At 38.6% G+C, this 24,006-nt stretch overlaps 1 protein-coding gene across 9 annotated transcripts in view; it reads right to left on the bottom strand.

Moving 5' to 3' along the window:
- The window catches only part of DNM3 (dynamin 3), a 532,818-nt gene that overhangs the window by 402,682 nt on the left and 106,130 nt on the right, over positions 1-24,006 (bottom strand). For all 9 annotated transcript variants that reach the window (XM_034666734.1, XM_034666737.1, XM_034666735.1 and 6 more), the window contains exon 3: positions 298-447. In XM_034666734.1, coding sequence (XP_034522625.1) covers positions 298-447 — 150 coding nt within the window. The remainder of the gene's footprint in view (positions 1-297; positions 448-24,006) is intronic.

Here is a 24,006-nt window from a genome sequence, read left to right as displayed (position 1 = left end):
ATGTTAAAAAATGGAATTTTCCATGCCTACTCCTTGAAATTATGAAAGTTTAAAATAAACATAAAGAAAAAATTTTAAGTGATCTACTCAATTCTGATCTTTTTAAAAGTCATGTCCTCCAGCCTCGCCATAAATCTGTGAACTTTATGGACCATTCCCTTTATGGTAGTACCCAAACACAATCCTAGAAACCCAGGACTTTCTGAGAGAACAAATCATCTTCTACACAAATAATGTATGTCAATTAATGTAAAAATTTTTGAGGACAAAAATTTAGAATTTTGTTATTTTACTTACCATGTGGAGAATAGACTCGTAAATTAATGGGTATGGAAGAAATTCCTTTATTCATTCCAGTCACTCGATCTGTTTCTGCTTCAATCTCATGGCGAACTTCATCAAAATCTGTAAATTTTTTTCCTTTGCAATGTAGAAATTCAGCATATTCTACAAAAGACAAATTAACGTAACTTAAAATCCATGCACTCTGCAGTAATTGTAAGGAAAAGATGTTTCTTTAACTACAAGTCAAAGTATCCCATATTGTCTCCTCAGCCATTAAAATGAGAGAATACAGCAGTTACTAAGAAACACAGCTAATGCCTTAGAAATATTAAACACAGTACAAATGCTGAGAATGCTAAATTTGCTAATTTTCAGATGAGCAAGTAAGTACTAAAAGCAGTCCTTAAATCAATCAGTCTATTAAATAATTTAAAGAGAATTTTGGTCCTCCAAATGATAAAGCAAACAGCAACTGACTGTTAAAGAAATTAAGTCTAGCATACATTCAAAATCTACCTAATTCTATCAGTATGTCCTTTTTCAATATCACCACTTTATTAAGAGAGAATACTAAGTTATATAAATATAGCTGCAGAAGGCAAGACAATTTAGAAACAAAATGTTAATTCTTTTAAAAGAAATAATATATGGAATATTTTAGCTTTAAAATATACTATTCAAAATACCACACCAACTTATTGTATAGTTAAAAACATAATTTCTCAAGAAAAAATGAGTTTTAGATCCAACAAAATATTTATCTGCAATCTGAAAAAAAAAACATCAGTATCTGTGGAAGTAGGAAAACTATATATATAATAGAAAATTAGGGGCTCCTGGGTGGTGCAGTCTTAAGCGTCTGCCTTTGGCTCAGCGCGTGATCCCGGCGTTCTGGGGTCGAACCCCACATCAGGCTCCTCTGCTAGGAGCCTGCTTCTTCCTCTCCCACTCCCCTGCTTGTGTTCCCTCTCTCGCTGGCTGTCTCTCTCTGTCAAGTAAATAAATAAAATCTTTTTAAAAAAATAATAGAAAATTAGATTAAGTTTGAGTAACATCTTACTCATTGTTGTACTATTGATTTCTATTCCTGCTTCCAGAAGTATCAGGTATATAACACAACTCAAAAAGGAAACTGATACAATTAGACTTTTAAAAATTATAATCTTAACAAGAGAATGAATCTGAACAAATATTTTAGTTTTTCTAATAACTAGCTGAAGAACGGCTGCACCAAACTTAAACTAAGGCTAAGTATCTGGAGCCCAGATGTTGCCAGAGACAATTATTGGTAGTCTTTCCGCCATTTCCACTATAAACATCTAACCTTCACCCACTATGGCCAAGCCAATAGGGAGACAACTATAAGACGTCTTCGAGCATTTCGGCATCAGTTAACACAGTCAGCATGAAATGGAGCTGATGTGCATTTAAAGAAAAAGGAAAGACAGAGATAGGAAAGACGGCTTCAAGTTGCAATGCCTAAAAAAGAAAATGAGGTTTGAACTGGGTACTGAAGAGTGGGGAGGGTTTCAGCGTGTGCAGAGAAAGCAAGGTCTTTTAGGGAATCAGAGAATCTTAATAGCCCAACGTATCCTGGGCCAGTTACCATCCAGCCTTTGTTCAGAAATATCCACTGATGGGAAACTGAGGCTTTGATGTCTGGGAAAAAACCTCTTATTGGAAAAAAACTTTTTTTTTTTTTTGAGTAGGCTCCATGCCCAGCATGGAGCCCAATGCAGGGCTTGAACTCACGACCCTGAAATGGAGACCTGAGCTGAGATCAAGAGTGGGACACTTAACCAATTGAGCCATCCAGGTGCCCCAGAAAATGTTTCTTAACGATGGTCTGAAATCTGCTTTCTGATCTTATTTCCCTGGTCCAACTTTTCCTCCCTGGAGCTACTCAGGCAGTCTTCCTCCCTGTAAAAAGGCCAGGATTAATCTGAGCCCTGGCACAAGGTGTTCATCTTCTTTGCAGGCCTTTTTCCGCCACCTTCGCATGCTTGTCTGATTGTTGCTCAGGCCTCCTGGTGGCAGACACGGATTTCCCAACGCCACCCAGCTCCTCAGGACTGGAAAGGTCATGGCTTCCAAAGTGGACCAACCAGTTTAAGCTTTAATTTCCCAAAGAACTGCAATGACCTAATGTTTCAAATGTTAGAATGACAAAGATTTGACTTCATTTCATTCTTTCCTGTCAATGTAGTTAGACATGAGTATTTTTCTTTCTTAGTTTTTTCATACAATATGGGCCACTTTCTGAAAAACGGCAGGCTAAAGCTTCCACAGTTCATTCCTCAGTGGTGGAAGTGGACACAGTAAAGATTCAGCAGGCTTCAGAATTCTGGCCTGAAGTGATGACTGTATCTTTCCCCATGTTTACCCTCATAGGTGCTGTTTTTATTAGCATCTAAATTCCCAGAAGATACAGCCTTGATTTTATTTACCTAACTCAGTGCATTGGCCAGTATCATGGGAACATAAGAGTTTAAAGACAGGGGCACATTGGTGGCTCGGTCCTTAGCGTCTGCCTTCAGCTCAGGGCGTGATCCCGGGATCCTGGGATCGAGCCCCACATCAGGCTCCTCCACTGGGAGCCTGCTTCTTCCTCTCCCACTCCCCCCTGCTTGTGATCCCTCTCTTGCTGGCTGTCTTTCTACCTGTCAAATAAATAAATAAAATCTTTTAAAAAAAAAAGAATTTAAAGATAAGTAGAAGATAAAACAATAAGAAAAATAAAAAGGAACAAAGGCAGTCAGATTTCAAGAAAACAAAAACCAATAGGTAAAAAGGAGTCATAAATAATTTATAAGAAATGAAGCTGTACTTTTTCAGTTCAAAATATTTTGTGGAAAAGGCATACTTGAGGACTTATAGCTATCATAAATATTACTTTCATAAAATTAATAAGCTTCTGGATCAGAGACTGCATCTTCAATTATGTTGCCAATCAAGAATTCAAGTAACACAATTGTAGACTTCTCTTGTCGCCACTAGATGGCGCCTACTTGCTTTCTCTGTAGGAAACCAATGACTTCAGAAAGCTGCAAAATCAATGCAATTTTCAAATTCGTTTTAAATTCATTCTTGGTCTCTTAAAAATGCTTTTATTTCGAAATTGAGAGATTAGAATTGTGCAGTACCATCTCAAACCTTTGTGTCTTTTTAAGGATAGGGTCCCGCAGAGAGATTTAAAGATGCTGGTATTCATTTATTTATTCAACTAATATTTTGAGCTCTTACTATTCACCACGCACTATTGTAGAAATTGCAGAGGAGAGGGACGCCTGGGTGGCTCAGTCGGTTAAATGCCTGCCTTCAGCCCAGATCATGATCCCAGGGTCCCACATTGGGCTCCTTGCTCAGCAGGGAGCCTGCTTCTCTCTCTGCCTGCTGCCCACTCTCTCTGACAAATAAATAAATAAACCTTAAAAAAAAAAAAAAGAAAGAAAAGAAATTGTAGAAGAGAAAAAAAATAAGTCTCTAACCTCATGAAGCTTAAATTCGAATGAGATGAAACAGTAAACAATGTGGGTGTGCCAGATGATAAGTGCTATGGAGAAAATTGAACAGTAGGAGGATAATAAATGCTGGGGCAGGAGGACTGGTTTGTTTTATGCTTTGGTTGAGGAAGGCTTCGCTGATATGATAAAGTGACATTTGAGCAAAAGCTGAGGAGAAGAAGGGAGCAAGCCAGCAGTTCCTGAACCTGGAAACCTACGGGAAGGATGGCAAGGCCAACATGTTTGGCTCACAGAGCATGTGGGGGGAGGGGCAGGAGATGAGGTCAGAGCTGCGGTGCAGACCTGGATTGTGTGGACCCTGTGGGACTTTAAATTTTTACTCTGACTGAATGGTAGAACACTGGGAGGGCTTCATGGTGTGACCTAGGTTTTAAATAAGTTACTGTGGCTGCTGTGTTGAGACTAGACACTGGAGAGTAAGCTAGGAAGCTGGCTACTAGGATAATGGAGGTGAGAGATGATGGGGCTTCGACGAGGGTAGCAGCGTTGGGAGTGGTGAGAAGTGGCTAAATTCTAACGTATTTTGAAGGAAAAACCAATAGGATTTGCTGATGGTTTAAAGGTGGGGTGAAAGAGAGGAGAGACAGAAACAACTTCCTGGAGTTTGGCCTCAGCAATGGGGAGAACTTTGAAATAGAAAAGACTGAAAGGAAGAGGTTCGAGAGATGGGGGTTGAGGGTCAGGAGATTGCTTGCAGACCTACTACACTCGTGATGCCTCCTCTGTACTTACTACCCTAGTGGAGAACCAGGACTGCTGCTGATGGCAGAGGATTACACAGCGGTAAGAGATACCGCTCACATTCACAATCATCTGTTAAGTGTTTATTTATTCTGAAAATTTTCCAGAAGATGGCAGTCAAGTGCTTGAGGAAAAGGGCAGCTTTTTCTAATTAGCACAAAAATGCCTTTGGGGCTAGATACATTAGTCTTTCATCTAGGGAGAAGTCCAAGCTAGAAATACATATTTGGAATTCATTGAAGTCAGGCAAGGGGATGAAATCACTAAAAGAGTTAGGGAAGAGTCAGAGCTCTGGGCCGTGGGTGTTCCAGTGTTCAGAGGTCAGGAGAGAGTAAGCAGGAGTGGTCCACAAGGTAGGGGGGAAACTGAGAAAGAGGTGACCCAAAGCCAAGTAGAAAGGGTTTTTCATGAAGGTAAGAGACTTCCACCCCATCCAATACCACCAACATGTTAAGGAAGATGAGAACTAAGAATGGTTCATAGAATTGGGCAACCTGAGCGTCCTCCAGGAGGTTGACAAGAGCTGCTACAGTGCAGTGAGGCAGCCTGATTGGAATGATGAGGAGAGAAGTGGAGAAGAAGTGGAGACTGATTGTGGATGACTGTTGTCAGTTTTGTGGTAAAGGAGAGCAGAGCAGTGAGAGGGCAGCTGGAGAGGGAGCTGAAGTCAAGGGAGGGTTTTCTAAAGATAGGCAAACTGATAACACATTCAGGGGTTGATGGCATTAATCCAGTACTAAGGGAAAGGTGACAATGCGGAACTGAGAAAAAAACAAGTGCTGAAGTGATATCTTAAGGATGAGGGGACGCATTAGAAAGGAGCATGCCAGCTCCTCCTTAAGAACAGAAAGGAAGCAGAGCAATGAGAGTGACAAGACAAATGGGTGAACAAACGGCGGAGGGAGCATGTGGAATTCATCAGGTGAGAGCAGGGATTTATCATATTTATCTGAAGTCATGTCTTTAAAAAGCATTTCTGCCCATATTCTCACTGGTTAAACCCTACAAATACTATTATTTCTACCACAAAATACATCACATACACAGTGATCCCAAATGAGGACTTAAGAGTAACCACAGCAGGGATGTCAGCTGGGTCTATCCTATGTCCATCATTGGGATTCAGACCTGCCCAGCATTTCAGAAGAACCAATGGAGCAGGAACCACAAAATCTGTTTTTCTATGGTCCCAAAGAGCCTCTTAGAAAGAAATTCATCCTACAGGATGGAATTCAGGCAAAACCTACTCTGAGTTGCCAGAAGGGAGCTACCTGTTACCCATCCTCTACCCAGCTCTGGGGACTCACAGGTCTATGTCCCCTTTTCTTGAACAGTACAGTGATAAGGGTCAGACCACACATTCCACTTTCTCATTAGAAAAACATGTTATAATTTATAGCTACAGGACTATATTGCCAATAAGGTGTGTCTCACTAACAACAAGATAAGCCAGTCCTGTTATGAGATCTCTGTCCCCTCTGAGTGGACACAAACAGGTGGACAGCAGAGGTGGCATGCATGTTTTTTATCAACTGACCACATTTTCTATCGAGGAGAATCATCAATCAGCTTATACCATCACACAATCCTAAATAAATCTTTACTAGCAATGCAGAATTTGAAAGATGACAGCTTTACTTCTCTGCTGTCCAAAAATACAATTACAGAAGAAAATCTTGAAAAGGATTATCACAAGAGTAATGCATCACTTCCTATACTCACCCCAGGAAGTGTTAACGTGAGTTTGGGGATGAAGGAAATTCTAACACCTAAACCAAAATCTATAGAACAGGGTGTACTAGCTGATCAGTAGCTACATTTTTAAAGAGCTAGTAAATGTGTGTCTTCTGAGACTTTTATACTATGGTAAACTAGTATGTCTGAAGGTCTAACAATCTCATCTTATGACTGAGATACATTCTTTTTCATAAAAAGGTACAGTTTCCAGTGACACAACTTCTCCTGGCATGTTTTCAGTATTCCTTTCATTCTAAATCCTTGGTAGTTGGGGACATGAAACGGTCTCTTCCTCAAACAATTCCAGACTTCAGCCCAAGTTCAATCTGAACAGAAAGTGATTAAATTTCCTAGCCACAAGCTCATATAAAGGATGACGGCTATGTGCATATTAGCACTGAAACCCTGATGATGCATCCATGAAATCTACTGCGTGTCGGTACAAACTGTCTTGCTAAAATTCAAAGTATGTTTTCAGTTTTGCAAAATAAGACTCCTAGTTTTAAAAATCATCCCTGTTTCCCCAGTGTTAAAAATAGCCTACATTTGAAGCAAAGGTTATGACACATTTTTATATCAAAGAATAATTGGGGGGGAAAGAAGGGTATTAAAAAATCAAAGCTATCACTCTTCTTTATTTTTATTTCCCTGTAAAACATTTTAGCACTGTCATTTCTAATGGTCATGAAAAACAAATTATGCGAGGTTAAACAACTGACAAGTGGTTTGGGGGAAGGATGGGATGGTTTATGCCTGGGCAGCATTCCAATCATCTGTGAAAAGCACAGCATGACCATAAGAATTTAAATATTTCCAATATCCCCCTTCCATGTGGAAAAACATGCATATGTTTCAATTAATCAAGGTTAAGTAAAAAAGAATAATTATGGAACATATGCACATAATCTCTTGTCAATCTTTAAGAACTGGGGTCTTCAATATTTTATCGGGGTTTTATTTCTGAAGTGTTTTAATAGCAATGTTTTGTGAACACAGGGCTCCAACGAAAATAGAGTACGTGGGTCGCATAAAGAGGGCATAGTTTTCAATGCAACTAGCTGAATTCACTGGCTGTAAAGTGTCTATGTATGACTATATTTAAAACATACTTCCTCAAGGAAAGAGGCTACATTTTACTCATCTGTGTTTCCCCAATGCCTATCATATTTAGAGTAAAGAACATCTGTGGATTTCTTCCTTCTTTAAAGCAGGCCACTTTGCATACCATTGATCAATGTCAGTTTTGAAAAAAAAAAAAAGCTTCCCTCAAGCCTTCAAGTCATCCCTAACTGAAGGCAAGATCCTAAAACTGTGGTTGAATAAGCAACAGGGTGAGTTAGATATGAATTTTATAGACCCAGATTTGAAGTAGAACTCAATTGTGTCCCTAAGGTAAACATGGAAAGTCCAGCAATCAGGAAAAAAAAAGAAGAAAGAAAGAAAGAAAAAGAGGAAATCCAAAAAAGGTAACAACCTGAGAGGGTCCAGCAGTGGGTGAAAGGTCGAAGTCTCAGCACACGGGTTAAGAACAATGGGATGGGATGGGACTAAGGAGGACCAAGGTTTTACAGCAGACAAAAGTGGGTGCCAAGCAGGTATCAGAGACCAGATGCAAACGCTAGCATTTAGGATCAGGGTTCTGGTACTCCAGAGGCAGAGGAGATCAAGACAGAACTCCAGACCCAAGTGAGCCAGAGGATACCAGGCAGAAAACCAAGATGCCAACTCAGTCATTGAATGGAAGATAGAGACTTTTTCATTGGATTCAAAGCCAAAGCCACTAATGCAGACCTCAGGGTAAAGAGAGACTATCAATGCTGCCTTGATATTTACAGCTCAACAATGACCTTTACAGTTTTCTTGCCTAAGAGCTGGGCTAGCTCGAAACCCTACATGCGAGGGTTAAGTGGCCCCAGATCACTGAAGTGCTGACACATGAAAGCAAGGCCAGCACTTGACAGAAATCCCTCCATCAATAGGAATCTGTATGAATATTCCGCTACAAGTATCCAAAAAAATCAGAATCAGCAGCTATCATATCTAAATAGCTGGATCTAGCTCCATATTTTTTTCAAAGGATCTTGAAGAGTATAACAAAAAACAACTCTATTTCATCCTCATAGTTTCCATGTAAAACACAATCAAGAGATAAACTGTATTCCAAATACAGAAACCAAATAAGAACAAGTCAAACACGTGGCCAGAAAATTGCAAAGTGAGTAATTATTCTAAGTCTCAGCAGCCTCTGACATGGTTTTCCTCCTCCACCCTCTTTTATGGATTCCCGTTACCCCAACTTTCCTGACTTTTCTCTTTTCTCACTGATTGCTCTTTCTCCATGTTCTTTGCTCATTGTTCCTCCCCTTCCTTTTCTACACTTACAAAAATCAAATACTGCTAGACTTCTTTCTAGAACTTCTCTTCTTTGTCATCTCTATTCTCTCTCTAGTTGATCTCATCTACTCTAACGGCCTTAAAAATTCACATGAATATATATAAGAATATGTATGTGTGTATGTGTGTATATATATATTCAAATTCATCTCAAGCACTCATTTCTCCCCTGAACTTGACTTCTCCATATCCAATTCTAATGCTTAATTGGCATTTCCACTTGGATGTCTGATAACTCAAAATTAGCATGTCCAAAACCAAACTGTAATTTCCCACTTAGTTCCCCTTCCATTTTCCATACTTGCTCCTCCTCACAGTCTTCCACATCTCAATTACTGATACTACCATTAAATCAGGTGCTCAAATCAAAAACCAGAACTATTTTTGCATCCCTCTTGTCCTCGGCTCTCTCCCAAACATCTTCTCACTGCCCCCACAGTGGCCATCCTCGTACTAAGCTGGCACCATCTCTTACCTGGACTACCATAAAAACATCCTAAGTGGTCTTCTTGATACCACTCCTGCTCCAATTAACCCATTCCCCACCAAGCAGTTAGAGAGATCGTTCTGAGATCTTATGTCAGACCATCTCTGCCTTTTTAAAACTTTCTGTTAGGTTCCTAGTGCCGCCAGAAATATCCAAATTCCTCACCCTGATATTCCAGGTCCTAGGCAGTCTGACCCCTGTGGACCTCTATATCTAACACTATCCCCACCCACCACGTTCAATTACTTTAGCTGTCAGCCTCCCTTCTGCTCAAGCACACGAAATCCACTCCCGACATCAGGGCCTGTCTACGAAGGGCTCTTCTTCTGGAAGGCACTCCCCAGATCTCTGTGCGTGTGGGGTCCTCCCTGTCATTTACTTCTCATCCAAAATATCACCTCTTTAATGAGGCTTCCTTGACCAGACAAAGAAAAGTAGCAGATCAGTCACACTCCATCACATCGTCCAATTTCTTTTCTTTAGTTTACATAATCATGATCTAAAGTTTTTATTATTTGTTTTTTATTGCCTCTCTTTATCCACTGGAATACAGTTTCCATGAAAACAGAAACAGTAGCTGCTAAACTCCCAAGTGCCCAAAACAGTGAACTGCATCTACTAGGCAGTCAATACATACTTGTTGAATTAATGAATGAATAAAATGAATGAATAAATAAGGGAATGAATCAACATATAAACACTGGAGGACACAAGGTTTGTGGCTGTGGAAAAGAAAATGATCATAAATATGGCTTTTGACATACTGAGTTTGATATATTTGAAATATCCGAGCATCCAGAAGTCAGCTGGAAATGTGGGTCTGGAGTTTTAGCCCAGGAGCTGTAAATGTGAGAGTCACAGGTACATAAGTTGTACACACAAGAGACTGTCTAATATGAAATGACACAGAAATGATCCTTGGGTAGGTTAAAACTTTAAGGGCCAGATAGAAGATAATGCATCTGTAAAAGAGACAGAAAGAGTGGAGAGAGAGATAGAAGGAAAACCAGAAGTACTTGGCATTATGGAAGCCAAAAGAATAAAGTATGTTTCGAGAAACAGGAGCAATGGATAATGTTAAAAGGTACTGAAAGGGCAAGGTAAGTACGAACAAATGGCTATAGGAATTTACAGAAATTTGGCAGTGTTATGTAGTTTCCTATACACTTAAAAAATGTTCTGTAAGTAATTTAAATATGTGTTATTTCAATGATTTTTGCTATAGATTACTTTGCTTAGTGAAAAATTATTTTATCTTTTTTCATTTTATGAAGTGTTTTATTCTAATTCCAGGACAGTTGACGTACGCTGTTACATTAGTTTCAGTGTACTGCTTTAGCTTTTCTACACTTTTTTTCTTGTGTCTCTTCGCTTGCAGTCAGGTTTATAATTGTCACTTTTTACTGTTAGCAGTGTCTCTGTTTGGGGGAACATTCCCATTCTAACTTGTAGCTTTATGTTTTACTCTAGAATGAAAAGTCCAGTAACCTAGTGTGTATGGCCTGAGTCTAAAGAAATGAAAAAGTCCAGAGGAAGAGCACAACCCTATAATACATGAGCTTTAGATCATAGACTGTGCAATATTAAGTTGGACTACCCAAGGCTCTTTTTGCCTCCTCCCAATAATCACTAAAGTTTAGAAACTGAAAATGTCGGGGCGCCTGGGTGGCACAGCGGTTAAGCGTCTGTCTTTGGCTCAGGGCGTGATCCCGGCATTCTGGGATCGAGCCCCACATCAGGCTCCTCTGCTATGAGCCTGCTTCTTCCTCTCCCACTCCCCCTGCTTGTGTTCCCTCTCTCGCTTGGCTGTCTCTATCTCTGTCAAATAAATAAATAAAATCTAAAAAAAAAAAAAAACTGAAACGACTAGACTTTGTCATGCAAATTCACGTAATCAAATTTTAATAGAAAATATATAATTCGAAGTCTAATTTGCAAAATGAAAATAGTTTCACCTAAAATCTTATACACAAGGAATGAGGTTTATAAATAAGATTTTAGTAGTAATCATACCAGAATTACAAGTATATAAACATGTAACTAAAAAAAATTCTCAAAAAAAATATGTGAGCTACAATATACATTGCTAGATACATTATAATATCTTAACTCTTGACCAAAAACCTTTCCCATGAGTGTGCACTTCTACGGACAAGTTGTAAGCATGACATCTAAATATTTTATAAGATCTCAGTGTATTAGATAAGCTCCTCAAATGTCTTCATGACAAATTCTTGAAGGTCATGAAGCTCAGCTAGAAACAGAGCCAACTTAACTTTTTTGACTATGGTAAAAGGTATGAATAGAAGTTCACCTTTTACATATGAATATTCAATTTATCCAATACCATTTGTTAAACATACTACTCTTTCCACTGAATTGCTTTTGCACCTTCAACAGAAATCAGTTGTCTATTTACCTGTAGGTCCATTTTGAACTTTATTCTGTTCCACGGGCCTATTTATTTATCTTTATGCCAATGTCACACTATCTTAATTATTGCAGTTTTATAATCATTATTAAAATCAGGTAGTGTTCATTCTCCAACTTTACTATTATGTTTTGAAGTTGTTTTGGCTATTCTGGGTCCTTTGCATTTCCTATGAATTTTAGAACTACCTTGTCAATTTCTACAAAACAATATAATACTTGAATCTCCACCAATAGCAGTCTTCACAAAATTACTCAGAAAAGTTCCCTCCTCCACCCCAAGCTCGTACATACACACACAACACGTTTACCTAAAAGCACAATTTTCCCACGGATGTCTGCTCCGCTGAATGCGTTAAACTTTAACAAAATTACACACTCTTATAACAGGGAGGTACATCTCTTCTAAACTCTATCTCATTAGAGCAATCAGTTCAATGTTGTTGGGGGTCATACAAAAATATTTATCAACTATGGCCCAAGCACTATCTAACTAGTCAGCACGGTATAGCTTGCTAATGAGAAGACATATTTTTACAACAGAAGTCTGAATAAAAATAAATATTTTATCTTGAATATATGAAAATTCCTGGACATGATACAAGAATACTTCATTTTATTATGCTTTGCTTTACTTCACTTTGCAGATGATGTTCTATTTACAAATGAAAGTTTGTGGCAAAACCTCTATCAAGCATGGGCATCAGGACCACTTTTCCAACAGCATTTTCTCACTTCGTGTCTTTGTGTCACATTTTGGTAATTCTCACAATATTTCAAACTCTTTTTTTTTTAAGATTTTATTTATTTATTTGACAGAGAGAGAGACAGCCAGAGAGAGAGGGAACACAAGCAGGGGGAGTGGGAGAGGAAGAAGCAGGCTCCCAGCAGAAGAGCCTGATGCAGGGCTTGATCCCATTAACACCGGGATCATGCCCTGAGCCGAAGGCAGATGCTTAACAACTGAGCCACCCAGGCGCCCCTCAAACTTTTTCTTTATTGTTATATTTGTTATGATGATCTGTGATCAGTGATCTTTGATGTTGCTACTGCAATTGTTTTGACATGCCATGAACCACAGACATAAAAGACAGCCACCTTAATCAACTGCTTGACCTGCTGGCCGTCCCCCTGTGTCTTTCCCTCTCCTTGGGCCTCCCTACTCCCTGAGACACAATACTGAGATTAGGCCAATTAATTACCCTACAGTGGCCTCTGTAAGTGTTCAAGTAAGAGTCACATGTCTCTCATTAAAAAAAAAAAAAACTAGAAATGATTAAACTCAGTGAGGAAGGCATGCCAAAAGCTGAGACAAACCAAAAGCTAGGCCTCTTGCTCCAGACAGTCAAGTTGTGAATACAAAGGAAAAGTTCTTGAAGTAAATTAAAAGTGCTACTCTAGTAAACATATGAATGGTAAGAAAGCAGAAGAGTGTCATTGCTGATATGAAGCAAGCTGTAATGGTCTGGATAGAATATCAAACCAGCCATAATATTCCCTTAATCCAAAGCCTAATCCAGAGCAAAGCCCTAATTCTCTTCAGTTCTGTGAAGGCTCAGAGAGGTGAGGAAGCTGCACAAGAAAAGTCTGAAGCCAGCAGAGGTTGGTTCATGAGGTGTAAGGAAAGAAGCCATCTCCACACCATACAAGTGCAAGGTGAAGCAGCAAGTGCTGATGTGGAAGCTGCAGCAAGTTCTCCAGAAGATCAGAATTATCAAGAAGATAATTAATGAAGGGGGCTTCTTTAAACAACAGATTTTCAGCATAGATGAAGCAGTCTTCTATTGGAAGAAGATGTAATGTAGGACTTTCATAGCTAGAGATACGTCAAGGTCTGACTACAAAGCTTCAAAGGACACGCTGACTCTCTTAATAGGGGCTAATGCAGCTGCTGATTTGACTTGAAGACAGTGCTCATGTACCATTCTGAAAACCCCAGGGCCCTTAAGAATTACGCTAAATCTGCTCTGCCTGTGCTCTAGAAACGGAACGACAAAGCCTATATAACAGTACATCATCTGTTTACAACATGGTTTACTGAATATTTTAAGACCACTGTTGAGACTTACTGCTCAGAAGAAAAGACTCCTTTCAAAATATTACTGCTCATTGACAATGTACCTGGTCACCCAAGATCTCTGATGGAGATGGACAAGATTCATGCTGTTTCCATGACTGCTTACACAAAATCCATGCTGCAGTCCATGGATCAAGGATTCATTCTAACTTTTAAGTCAAAATTTAAGAAATACATATTGTGAGGCTAGAGCTGCCAAAGATAGTGATTTCTCTGATGGATCTGGGCAAAGAAAATTGAAAACCTTCTGAAAAGGATTCACCATTCTAGATGACATTAAGAACATCTGTGATTCATGGGAAGAAAACAAAACACCACCATCAACAGGAGTTTGGAAGTTGATTCCAGCCCTCACGGATGACTTGATGAGTTAGAGACTTCAGTGGCAGAAATAACTGTAGATGTGATAGAAACAGCAAGAGAACTACAATGAGACGTGGAGTTTGAAGATGGGACTTAATTGCTGCAATCTGATGACAAAACTTTAATGGACAAGAGTTGCTTTTTATGGGGTACCTGGGTAGATCAGTCATTAAGCGTCTGCCTTCGGCTCAGGTCATGATCCCAGCATTCTGGGATCAAGCCCCGCATTGGGCTCCCTGCTTGGCGGGAAGCCTGCTTCTCCCTCTACCACTCCCCCTGCTTATGTTCCCTCTCCTGCTGCCTCTCTCTCTGTCAGATAAATAAATAAAATCTTTTAAAAAAAAAAGTTGTTTTTTATGGATGAGCAAAGAAAGTAGTTTCTTCACTCTGGTGAAGGTGCCATGAAAATTGCTGAAATGACAACAAAGGACTTAGAATACTACATAAACTTAGTTGATAAAGCCACAGCAGGGTTTGAGAGAACTGACTACTGTGAATAAAATGCTACAGAGAAATTTTTCCTGAAAGGAAGAGTCAATTGATGTGTCAAACTTCATTGTTGTCTTATTTTAAGAAATTGCCATGTCCACCTCAACCTTCAGCAACCACCACCCTGACCAGTCAGCAGCCATTAACATGGAAGCCAGATCCTCCACCAGCAAAATGATTACAACTTGCTGCAAATCCAGATATGGTTAGCATTTTTAGCAATAAAATATTTTTAAATTACGGTGTGTACCCTGGTTTTTAAAAAAAATAATGCTACTGCACACATAATGGACTACAATATAGTGTCAACATAACTTTTATACTCACTGGGAAACCAAAAAATTCATTTGACTCACTTTATTGTGATATCTACTTTATTGTGGTGCTCTGGCACTAAAGTGCAATATCTCTAAGGTATGCCTATATTCACAATTGATGGCATAAAACTAAAATGAAAAGTAACTTCTTCTGACAAGATGCCTTTCTTTACACGATGTGATGAGCACTGGGTGTTATATGCAACTGATAAATTGTTGAACACTACATCTAAAACTAATGATGTACTATGTGTTGGCTAATTGAATTAAAAAATAAATAAAATGAAAAAAAATTGTGTTCTTTCTTAGAGTTAAAAAGGTGATGGCTTTCTTTCAACTTACAAAAATATTCTATGACTCAGACAATAGTCAATTCAACCATTTCTTGAAAACTTAAAAAAAAAGAAAAAGTTGTCGCTATGAATAAAACTCAGTAGAACAGGTTGATTAGTGTATTAATTATCTAAATGAAGATAAGTATTTTTAAAATATTTTAAGGTCTTGTTTAAGTGGATTTTTGTTTTAATGCTAAGGGATTTTGTAAGAACATCCAGCACATAGCAAAGCATTGCATTATGTGGTCAGCTTAAATGATGCTAACAGAAATGTACCTACAGAGAAAAAACAAAATAAAATTCTGATCTGAAACCCAGTACTACAGTTTTTCCAACTTAGCTACAACAGTCACCAATTATCTCAATAGGAACTTAAGTAATAGAAAACTTTCTCACAAGGACACGCACCTCCTTTATTTTTCTTAAAGATTTTATTTATTTTTATTTATTTTTTTATTTTTTTAAATTTGAGAGACAACACATACAGGGGGAGGGCAGAGGGAGAAGGAGAGAGAGAATCCCAAGCCAACTCCGCACTGAGAGTGTAGCCTGATGCGGGCCTTGATTCCACAACTCTGAGATCATGATCCAAGCCAAAATCAAGAGCTGGACACCCAACCAACTGAGCTACCCAGGTGCCCCCATTTTTTGTTTTTTTTTTGTTTTTTTTTTTCTTCTTAAGATTTTATTCACTCACCTCCTTTAAAATGAGCTCAGGGGTGCCTGGGTGGCTCAGCTGGTTAAGCTTCTGACTCTTGGTTTCAGCTCAGGTTGTGATCTCAGGGTTGTGACATTGACCCCACATCAGGCCCCAGGCTCAGTGGGGAGTCTCTTGGGTTTCTCTTCCTCTCCTTCCCCCTCCTCTGCCCTTCACTCTTTCACTCTCTCTCTCTCTCATATGAATATTTTTTAAGAAATAAAAAATAAATAAAATAAAATGAGCTTAAATATGGGGATAATCAATAACTTTTACAAAACAGATAAAATTAAAGGAGTTGGAAAACAACAATCAGTAAAAAAAAATACATGAGAAAAAAATTATCTGGCTTGGAAAACAAGTGCACACATTTTAGAGGATCTTGAAATATATTTCATGGATCACAATGAATAATGCAATCTCAATAAAAATGTATTAACTATTTGACCATCCAGATGTGTCATCATCCTGAAAACTGACTTGAAAATATGCTCTATTATTTGATAAGTCCTCTTAGTAATTTCATTATGTTAGAAGAGTCCATCCAAAATAGCTGCATCCTGGGGCACCTGGGTGGCTCAGTCAGTTAAGTGCCTGTCTTCAGCTCAGATCATGATCTGAGGGTCCTGTGATCGAGCCCCACATCAGGCTCCCAGCTCTGAGGAGAACCTGCTTCTCCCTCCCCATCTGCCTGCCTCTCCCCCTGCTTATGTGTGCACTTTCTCTGTCAAATAAATAAATAACATCTTTAAAAATCAAAACAAAATGGACGCCTGGGTAGCTCAGTCAGTTAAACGTCTGCCTTCAGCTCAGGTCATGGTCTCAGGGTCCTGGAATCGGGGTCCCTGCTCAGCAGAGAGCCTGCTTCTCCCTCTCCCACTCCCTCTGCTTGTGCTCTCTGTCAAATAAATAAATAAAATATTTTAAAAGAACAAAATAGCTGCATCCTTCTTCTTTAAACCAAGTAATCTACATGTAAATCATCCTTAAGGTAAAGTAGGTTTCCCCTTGTTAACATTCTCGCAGAGTCACCTATGCCTGTACAGTATTCTATAATCAAGAACATGACTGATTAAGACTTTGGAGTCAGACCTGACTTTGAAGCTTCTGCCATTTCTTCATCATGTGACTTGGAAAGTCTTTTAACTTGCCCATACTTCCGTTCCCACCTCTATAAATGGACTCTCTTTCACAAGTGGCTGTGAGTTAAAGAACATGGCCAATTCTGCTTCTTTCACCAAAGTTCTCCCAGTGGCTGGTTATATGAGCTCAACAAATTTATATTACATCAAAGAATAAATGAATTAAAGGATTTAACACATATTAAGCTCTTTTAAAAATAGTCAAAGAAATTTTTATTATATTATGTTAGTTACCATACAGTACCTCATTAGTTTTTGATGTAGTGTTCCATGATTCATTGTGCTCCATGCAATACATGCCCTCCTTAATACCCATCACCCGTCAAAGAAATTTTAAATAAATATGTAATAGCTAACCTAGATATCAGGTCTTAGGTAACATAATTAGGGGGTGGCAGTCCAGGATTTAACTCCAGACATTCTGACATCCTATCCCAATTGTTTCTCATTACTTAAAGGTCCTCCCTCCTTAGATCTTCCAATTCTCAGATTTTCACAACTTCTTTATTCTCAACAGTTCTTTCTTTCCACCTAGGTGGGCATCTTTCAAAGACCAGGAATTACATGTGCTACCCTCTCTACCATGGTTCGTGTTTCTGGGGACCCTGGAAACTTTTCCCTATAAAAATGTACAAATTTACATATACACAAAAATTTTGGTATAATTTTAGGGTATTCACCGATAACTCCACCCTCTTCCTCACAGGTTTACTTAAAGCACCTAGTATTTGCTCCTGCATAACAAACAAAAAATGGTTTGTATCATTATCATGATTATAATCTGTGCCTATCAAAACATTACCTAACAAGTTCCTACTTAAATATCATTTCTACTAAAAACTTTCTTTGATTATTCCATTGACTGTGAGAAATGCTTTTCTCCTCTGAATTTTTTTAGGGCACTGTGAATGTACTATTCTTGTGATTTTATAGGCAGAAAGAACCTTAGGTTCTCCATTCAAAGTAACATGTTTAAGAACATTCACATAGTATGTATTACACAGCATAGTCACTGTTTATATATCTTATCTCCAGTGCAGTAATGAAAGTGCCTAGAGAGTAGGGATGGTACCCGCTACATCTTCAATGTAACATTCCTTAAGGATACAGGAATGATTTTTTTAAAAATGAGTGGAAGAATGGAGAATTCTGAGTTAAAACTGAACTACGATTCACTATTTTTCAAAGACTCATGAGGCCCTGAAAGTCTCTTTGAGCATTTTAGAATTTCCAATATCTTTTCCTCATTCAGTATGAATCAGCACTGTGGAGCAAAATCTTTTTCTGCACAATCTCTGTAGGATCTTTTTATGAGCCATCTCCTCCCATTCTGTTCTAATCAGTTATAGAGAGTAGCTCTGGATAAGACTCTTGAGAGTCTGTTATTGTTCCCTGGACTTCATTTTAGTAAGAAGTTTAATACCAAAAAGTATTATATTTTCAGTCTCCCAAAACCTGTTCTAGCTTTTGTGATAAGGTTTTCTATTTCCTTTTGAACAGCTTTCAGTTACACATTGTGCTTCTTAGGCTGCAAAATTGTGATTGTTTTCCATTCTGTAATATAATATTTCCTTTCAAATGACAGTTGAGTTTTCTGGCCAGACAAAAATCTATTAATTATTAAGAAACTATAGGGGACATGAAGTGTTAAGCTATCATGCATAATCTTGAAGAATTTACCCAAGTTAGAAAAAGAAGACAAAGTTGTGAAAATTAAAAGAAAGATTCAAATAAGATTTCAAGACAGAAACACTGTCGTAAATAATTGACAAATAAATGGAGTACCTTGTGCTATGAGGATTTAGCAAAGGGAAGAGTCTAGGCTGGGGTGATCTCTAAAGGATTTCTGGAAAGAGCTGAGTCCGAGTAGATTTAGGAGGATAGACAGAATTGGGCAAAAACCAAAAAGAGAAAAGAGAACACTCAAAATTTTCTAAAAACAGGGGCACCTGAGTGACTCAGTCAGTTTCGCGTCTGCCTTCAGTTCAGGTTGTGATCTCAGGATCCTGGGATGAAGCCCCACATCAGGCTCCCTGCTCAGCAGGCAGTCTGCTTCTCCCTCTCCCTTTGCCCCTCCTCACCGCTCGTGCTTTTGCCCTCTTTCTTTCTCTGTTTCTCTCTCTCTCTTTCTCTCTCAAATTAATAAATAAAATCTTTTTTAAAAGTGGAACAAAAGTACCAAAGTGAAAAGCCAAATGAGAATTGGGGGAAAACCAGCTAGGCAAATAATAACAAAATACCCAATTAAAAAAATATTTATGGGATGAATGAAAACATAAAGCATTTATGGAGGCATATAAGAGACAGAATGCACCCCTCTTTGTGGATAAATGTTAAATGAGATGTTGCACATAAAGCATTTGCACAGTGTCCATTCCGTACAAGCATATAAAGAATGTAGGCTATTGGGAGGGGAAGATGGCAGCTGAGTAGGAGGACCTTAGGCTCGCCTTGTTCCATGAACACAACTAGATAACTATCTAATCATCCTAAATACCCCAGAAATCAATCTGAAGACTGGCAGAACAAACTATACAACTAAAGGTAAAGAAGAGGCCACATTGAAGAAGGTAGGAAATGTGGAAACCCAGTTTTGGAGAGAACTGGATTGTGGCTGTGGTGGTGGGAAGGGAGCTGCAGTCACAGAGAAGGGAGAAACAGACTAGCACACAGGCGGGTGCATGGGAAAAACAAATCCCCATAGCAATTGGCTTGGAAAGCAAGAAGGCCTGAATTTTGTGAGGTCTTGGAACCAGTGGGGCTTAAAGCCTAGAGTTTTAAAGGTCAGCGTGCTTGGCTGTGGGAGAGCTCATAGGACACTGGAGCTACTCTTGGAGAAAAGGCAGGACAAACAGCCCATGCACATACGAGTGTGGAAACAGTGATCTGAAGAGCACCTGGAGCACACAGTAGGGAGGTTATTTACTCTTCTCAGATCATGTCCCAGAGAGGCAGCATTCACAGAGAGACTCCTCTGGGAACAAAGAAACTGCCAGGTACCATTTATTCCCCCCACCCCTCAGCATAATCACAGAGTGACTATGGAAACCAACACAGTACCAACAATAGCTACCTAACCTGCTTACACCAAGCTCCACCCCCTCACTCCAGAAGAACTGTCCCTTCCAGTGACACTTGCCTCAGTCCCAGTGAGGCAGGCCCCTTCCCCAGAAGACCAATCAAACCCCTGCCCAACTTCCCCCCAACCCATGAGTTTTGCAGGACCTCAGTTCTGGCATCAGTGGTGATAGTTCTCGTTTCACAAGTAGACCAGGACACACCTAGTTAAAATTCACCACATTCAGACCAGGGACAAAACACTGCCCACAACAAGCAAAGAGAGCCTGCAGACAACTGGCCTGAAGGATACAGTGACCAGGACACAACAGCAGAGTGCACATAGCACACTTTGGAGACACTCCTGGAAGCACCAGACCTGGAGAATAGGGGACACTATACTGCAGGGCACTATAGGACTGCTTCTTCAGAAAGCCATTTACCCTCAAGAACAAGAGACATAGCTGACTTTCCCAACACAGAGAAAGAAACACAGAGACTTAGATAAAATGAGAAGACCAAAGAATTTGTTCCAAATGAAAGAACAGGACAAGGTCATAGCTGGACATCTAAGCAAAACAGATACAAGTAACAGGCCTGATGAAAAATTTAAAGTAATGATCATAAGGATACTCCCTGGACCTGAGAAAAGAATGGAAGACATCAGTGAGACCATTAACAAAGAGATAAGGAATAACATAGCAGAGATAAAGGACTCAAAAAAAAAAAAAAAAACCAAAATAAGAAACACGATTGAAAGAACAGCAGGCTGGAAGAAGCAGAGGAATGAATTAATGACCTAGAAGACAGAGTAATGGAAAGTAATCAAGCTGAACAAAAGAGAGAAAAAAGAATTATGCTAAATGAGAATAAACTTAGGGGACTCAGTGACTCCATCAAACGTAAAAACATTCATTGTATAGGAGTCCTAGAAGAAGAAAAGAGATATACGGGAGCAGAAAATTTATTTGAAGAAATAATAGACGAAAATTTCCATAATCTAGGAGAAGAAACAGATATCCAGATACAGGAATCACAGAGAACCCCAAACAAAATCAACAAAAGCAGATCCACTCCAGGACATATTGTAATTAAAATGGCAAAATACAATGATATCAAATATATTAAGAGCAGCAAGAAAAAGGAAGACAGTTACATACAAAGAAAACCCCATAAAGCTATCAGCAGGTTTTTCAGCAGAAACTTCCCAAGCCAGAAGACAGTGGCATGATATATTCAAAGTGGTGAATGGGAGAAACCTGCATCCAAGAATACTCTATCCAGCAAGGCTATCATTTGCAATAGCAGGAGAGATAAAAAGCTTCCAAGACTTAAAAACTAAATGAATTCATGATCACTAAACTGGCCCTGTAAGAAATATTAAAGGGGATTCTTTGAATGGAAAGGAAAGAACAAAAATGACAGTATGGAAGAAACACAAAAGCAGAAAAAATGAATATTTCTGTAAAAAATCAGTCAAGGAACACACAAAATAAAAGGATGTAAAATATGACACCATATATCTCAAATGTGGGGAGGAGAGGAGAAAAGAATAGGTTCAAACTTAAACAAACAACAGCTTAATACAAACTACTATATACAGAAGAGGTTATATACAAACCTAATGGTAACCACAAATCAAACACTACTAATAAATATGCAAAGAATAAAAACAAAGAAATCCAAATATATCACTAAAGAAAACCAGCAAACCATGAGAGGAAGACAAGAAAGTACAGAGAAAATCTTCAGAAATAACCACAAAACATGTAATACAATGGCAACAAACATATCTCTATCAATAATTACTTTGAATGTAAATGGACTAAACATTCCAATCAAAAGACAGAATGACAAAATGGATAAACGAGACTCATCTACCAGGAGCCCCAGGATCCAGCTGTTTTGGATGGGCTCTTCTAACATAATGAAATTACTACGAGGGCTTATCAAATAATAGAGCATATTTTCAAATCAGTTGTCAGTATGATGACACATCTGGATGGTCAAATAGTTAATACATTGTTTTGAAATTGCATTCCACCATTCCAGGCTCTTCCCCATTCCATATCCTTTTCCTCAACTCCGCTTCCATGAAAAATAACTATTATCCTTCATTTTGTTTTTAGGTTTTCCTATATTAGCTTATTTCATATACATGTACCTCTAAACATTGTTTAGTTTTGTTTGTTTTTGAGCTTTATAAAGATGAAATCACTCCCTGGGACTTGCTTATTCCTTCAACATTGCACTTATAAGACTCATCCATGCTAATGCATAGAGGTGCAGTGCACTAGTTGTACTTCCACATAATATTTCATCATGAGAACTAATTAGAGAACATTATTTTAGAAATATATAATTTACAATATTAACAGAAACGATGCCTGGAAACAAACCTAACAAAAGATATTTCAGATAGGTATATCTATCTGACTTTGCTTTCTAAAAATTTCTTGACTCCCCTCAAATCCCAACCACCAATGCCAACTGAGAGAAGCCCCCATCATCTCTCACCTGGACAGCTTACTCCAAAACTGTGCCCTGAGTCTTGCTCCATTCAGTCTACTTTCCCCATCATCATCACAGCAATCCATCCAACATGTAAAGCTGACTATACCATCCCCTTGCTCCAACACCTTTGAAAGTTCTCTTTTGTCCACAAGCCCTCATGTACCCCCCCAATCTCTCACTCAACAATCACTGTATACTCCTGCAAATTCAGTGTGTTTCTCACCTCCAAGCTTTTATTCCAACTCACTTCCCACCCCTTTCTCTTGTTCTCACAAACACACAGACACATCCACACACATTTACACACACGTCTGCACAAAATACATACACACACACACACACCCTTTCACCTGGCTAGCTTCTATTTATTCAGATTCAGCTTAAGCATCTCCTCAACAAAAAGTTTCCATTTGATGCTACCCATGCCCCGCACCTCAGTTATCTCTCCTCTAAAGTCTCCTATTAGATATAGTTATGATTATTGTTATGATTGTGGTTATGATAGTAGCTTTCTCATTTTATTGGCCACATTTGCTATTTAAGTCTCTGACTCCCCTTCTGGTCTATGGGTTCCTTTAGACCCAAGACTATCTCATACTCATCTCTACTTGCTCTATATCTGCCACGGTGACTGAAATAAAAAATGCATTCAGTATATACTGAGAAAGTTAATTCTTTCATAATTGTTCTCTTTAACTATGAAAGTTAGGATCTTATTTTGGAACATTATCTTCTTTTTGAAATGATCAGATGCACCATGTTTTATAAATAAATATTTGTCAAATTTTCTTAAGTACAGCTGTACGTAGCTTCCACGCCTTTAAGCAGTTCATTACCCAATGCATTCATGCAAATAATACATTTATGGTAACTCCTCCCTGGCTAAGAGATAACACTTATTCAGCAATTCACCTATTCAAAAGAGTGTAAAAACCTAGAGTCTACCCAACCAGAATGACAAAGTTGGAGGTTGCTATTACCTAGTAGCATTACCCATATATATACTTCAAATTGTTATTTTAACATGCTGAGCCACGTGTTTAAAAAAGATAATATCAATTTAAGCTGTTCTAACAAATTGTGTCAAATTGTGGTGACATTTTATTAGTAAGCTAAATATCTCTAATTAAAACCAAACTGCTTAGCATCGAATTACTATAATTCATTAATTCTCTGCTGAGAACATATTTTTAGCTATCTCAAAAAAAAATTGCATAACAAAGTGTTGCCCCAGTTTCCTCAATTGTAGTCATGCTACTTGAAATGCCACAATACGAGAATATGTTTTCATTAAAAAAATCATCCTTCTTCCAGTGGGGTTTTCTATTGGTGTGGCTTAGAATATTCTGGACTCATTACCAAGGACTAAACTTCCCCTTGTAGAAATGAGCAAACACACTAATTGAAATAGAAGGTG

Source organism: Ailuropoda melanoleuca, chromosome 8 (assembly GCF_002007445.2).
Source record: "Ailuropoda melanoleuca isolate Jingjing chromosome 8, ASM200744v2, whole genome shotgun sequence".
In the NCBI taxonomy this organism is placed as follows: domain Eukaryota; kingdom Metazoa; phylum Chordata; class Mammalia; order Carnivora; family Ursidae; genus Ailuropoda; species Ailuropoda melanoleuca.
This window is presented reverse-complemented; position numbering and strand designations above follow the sequence as displayed.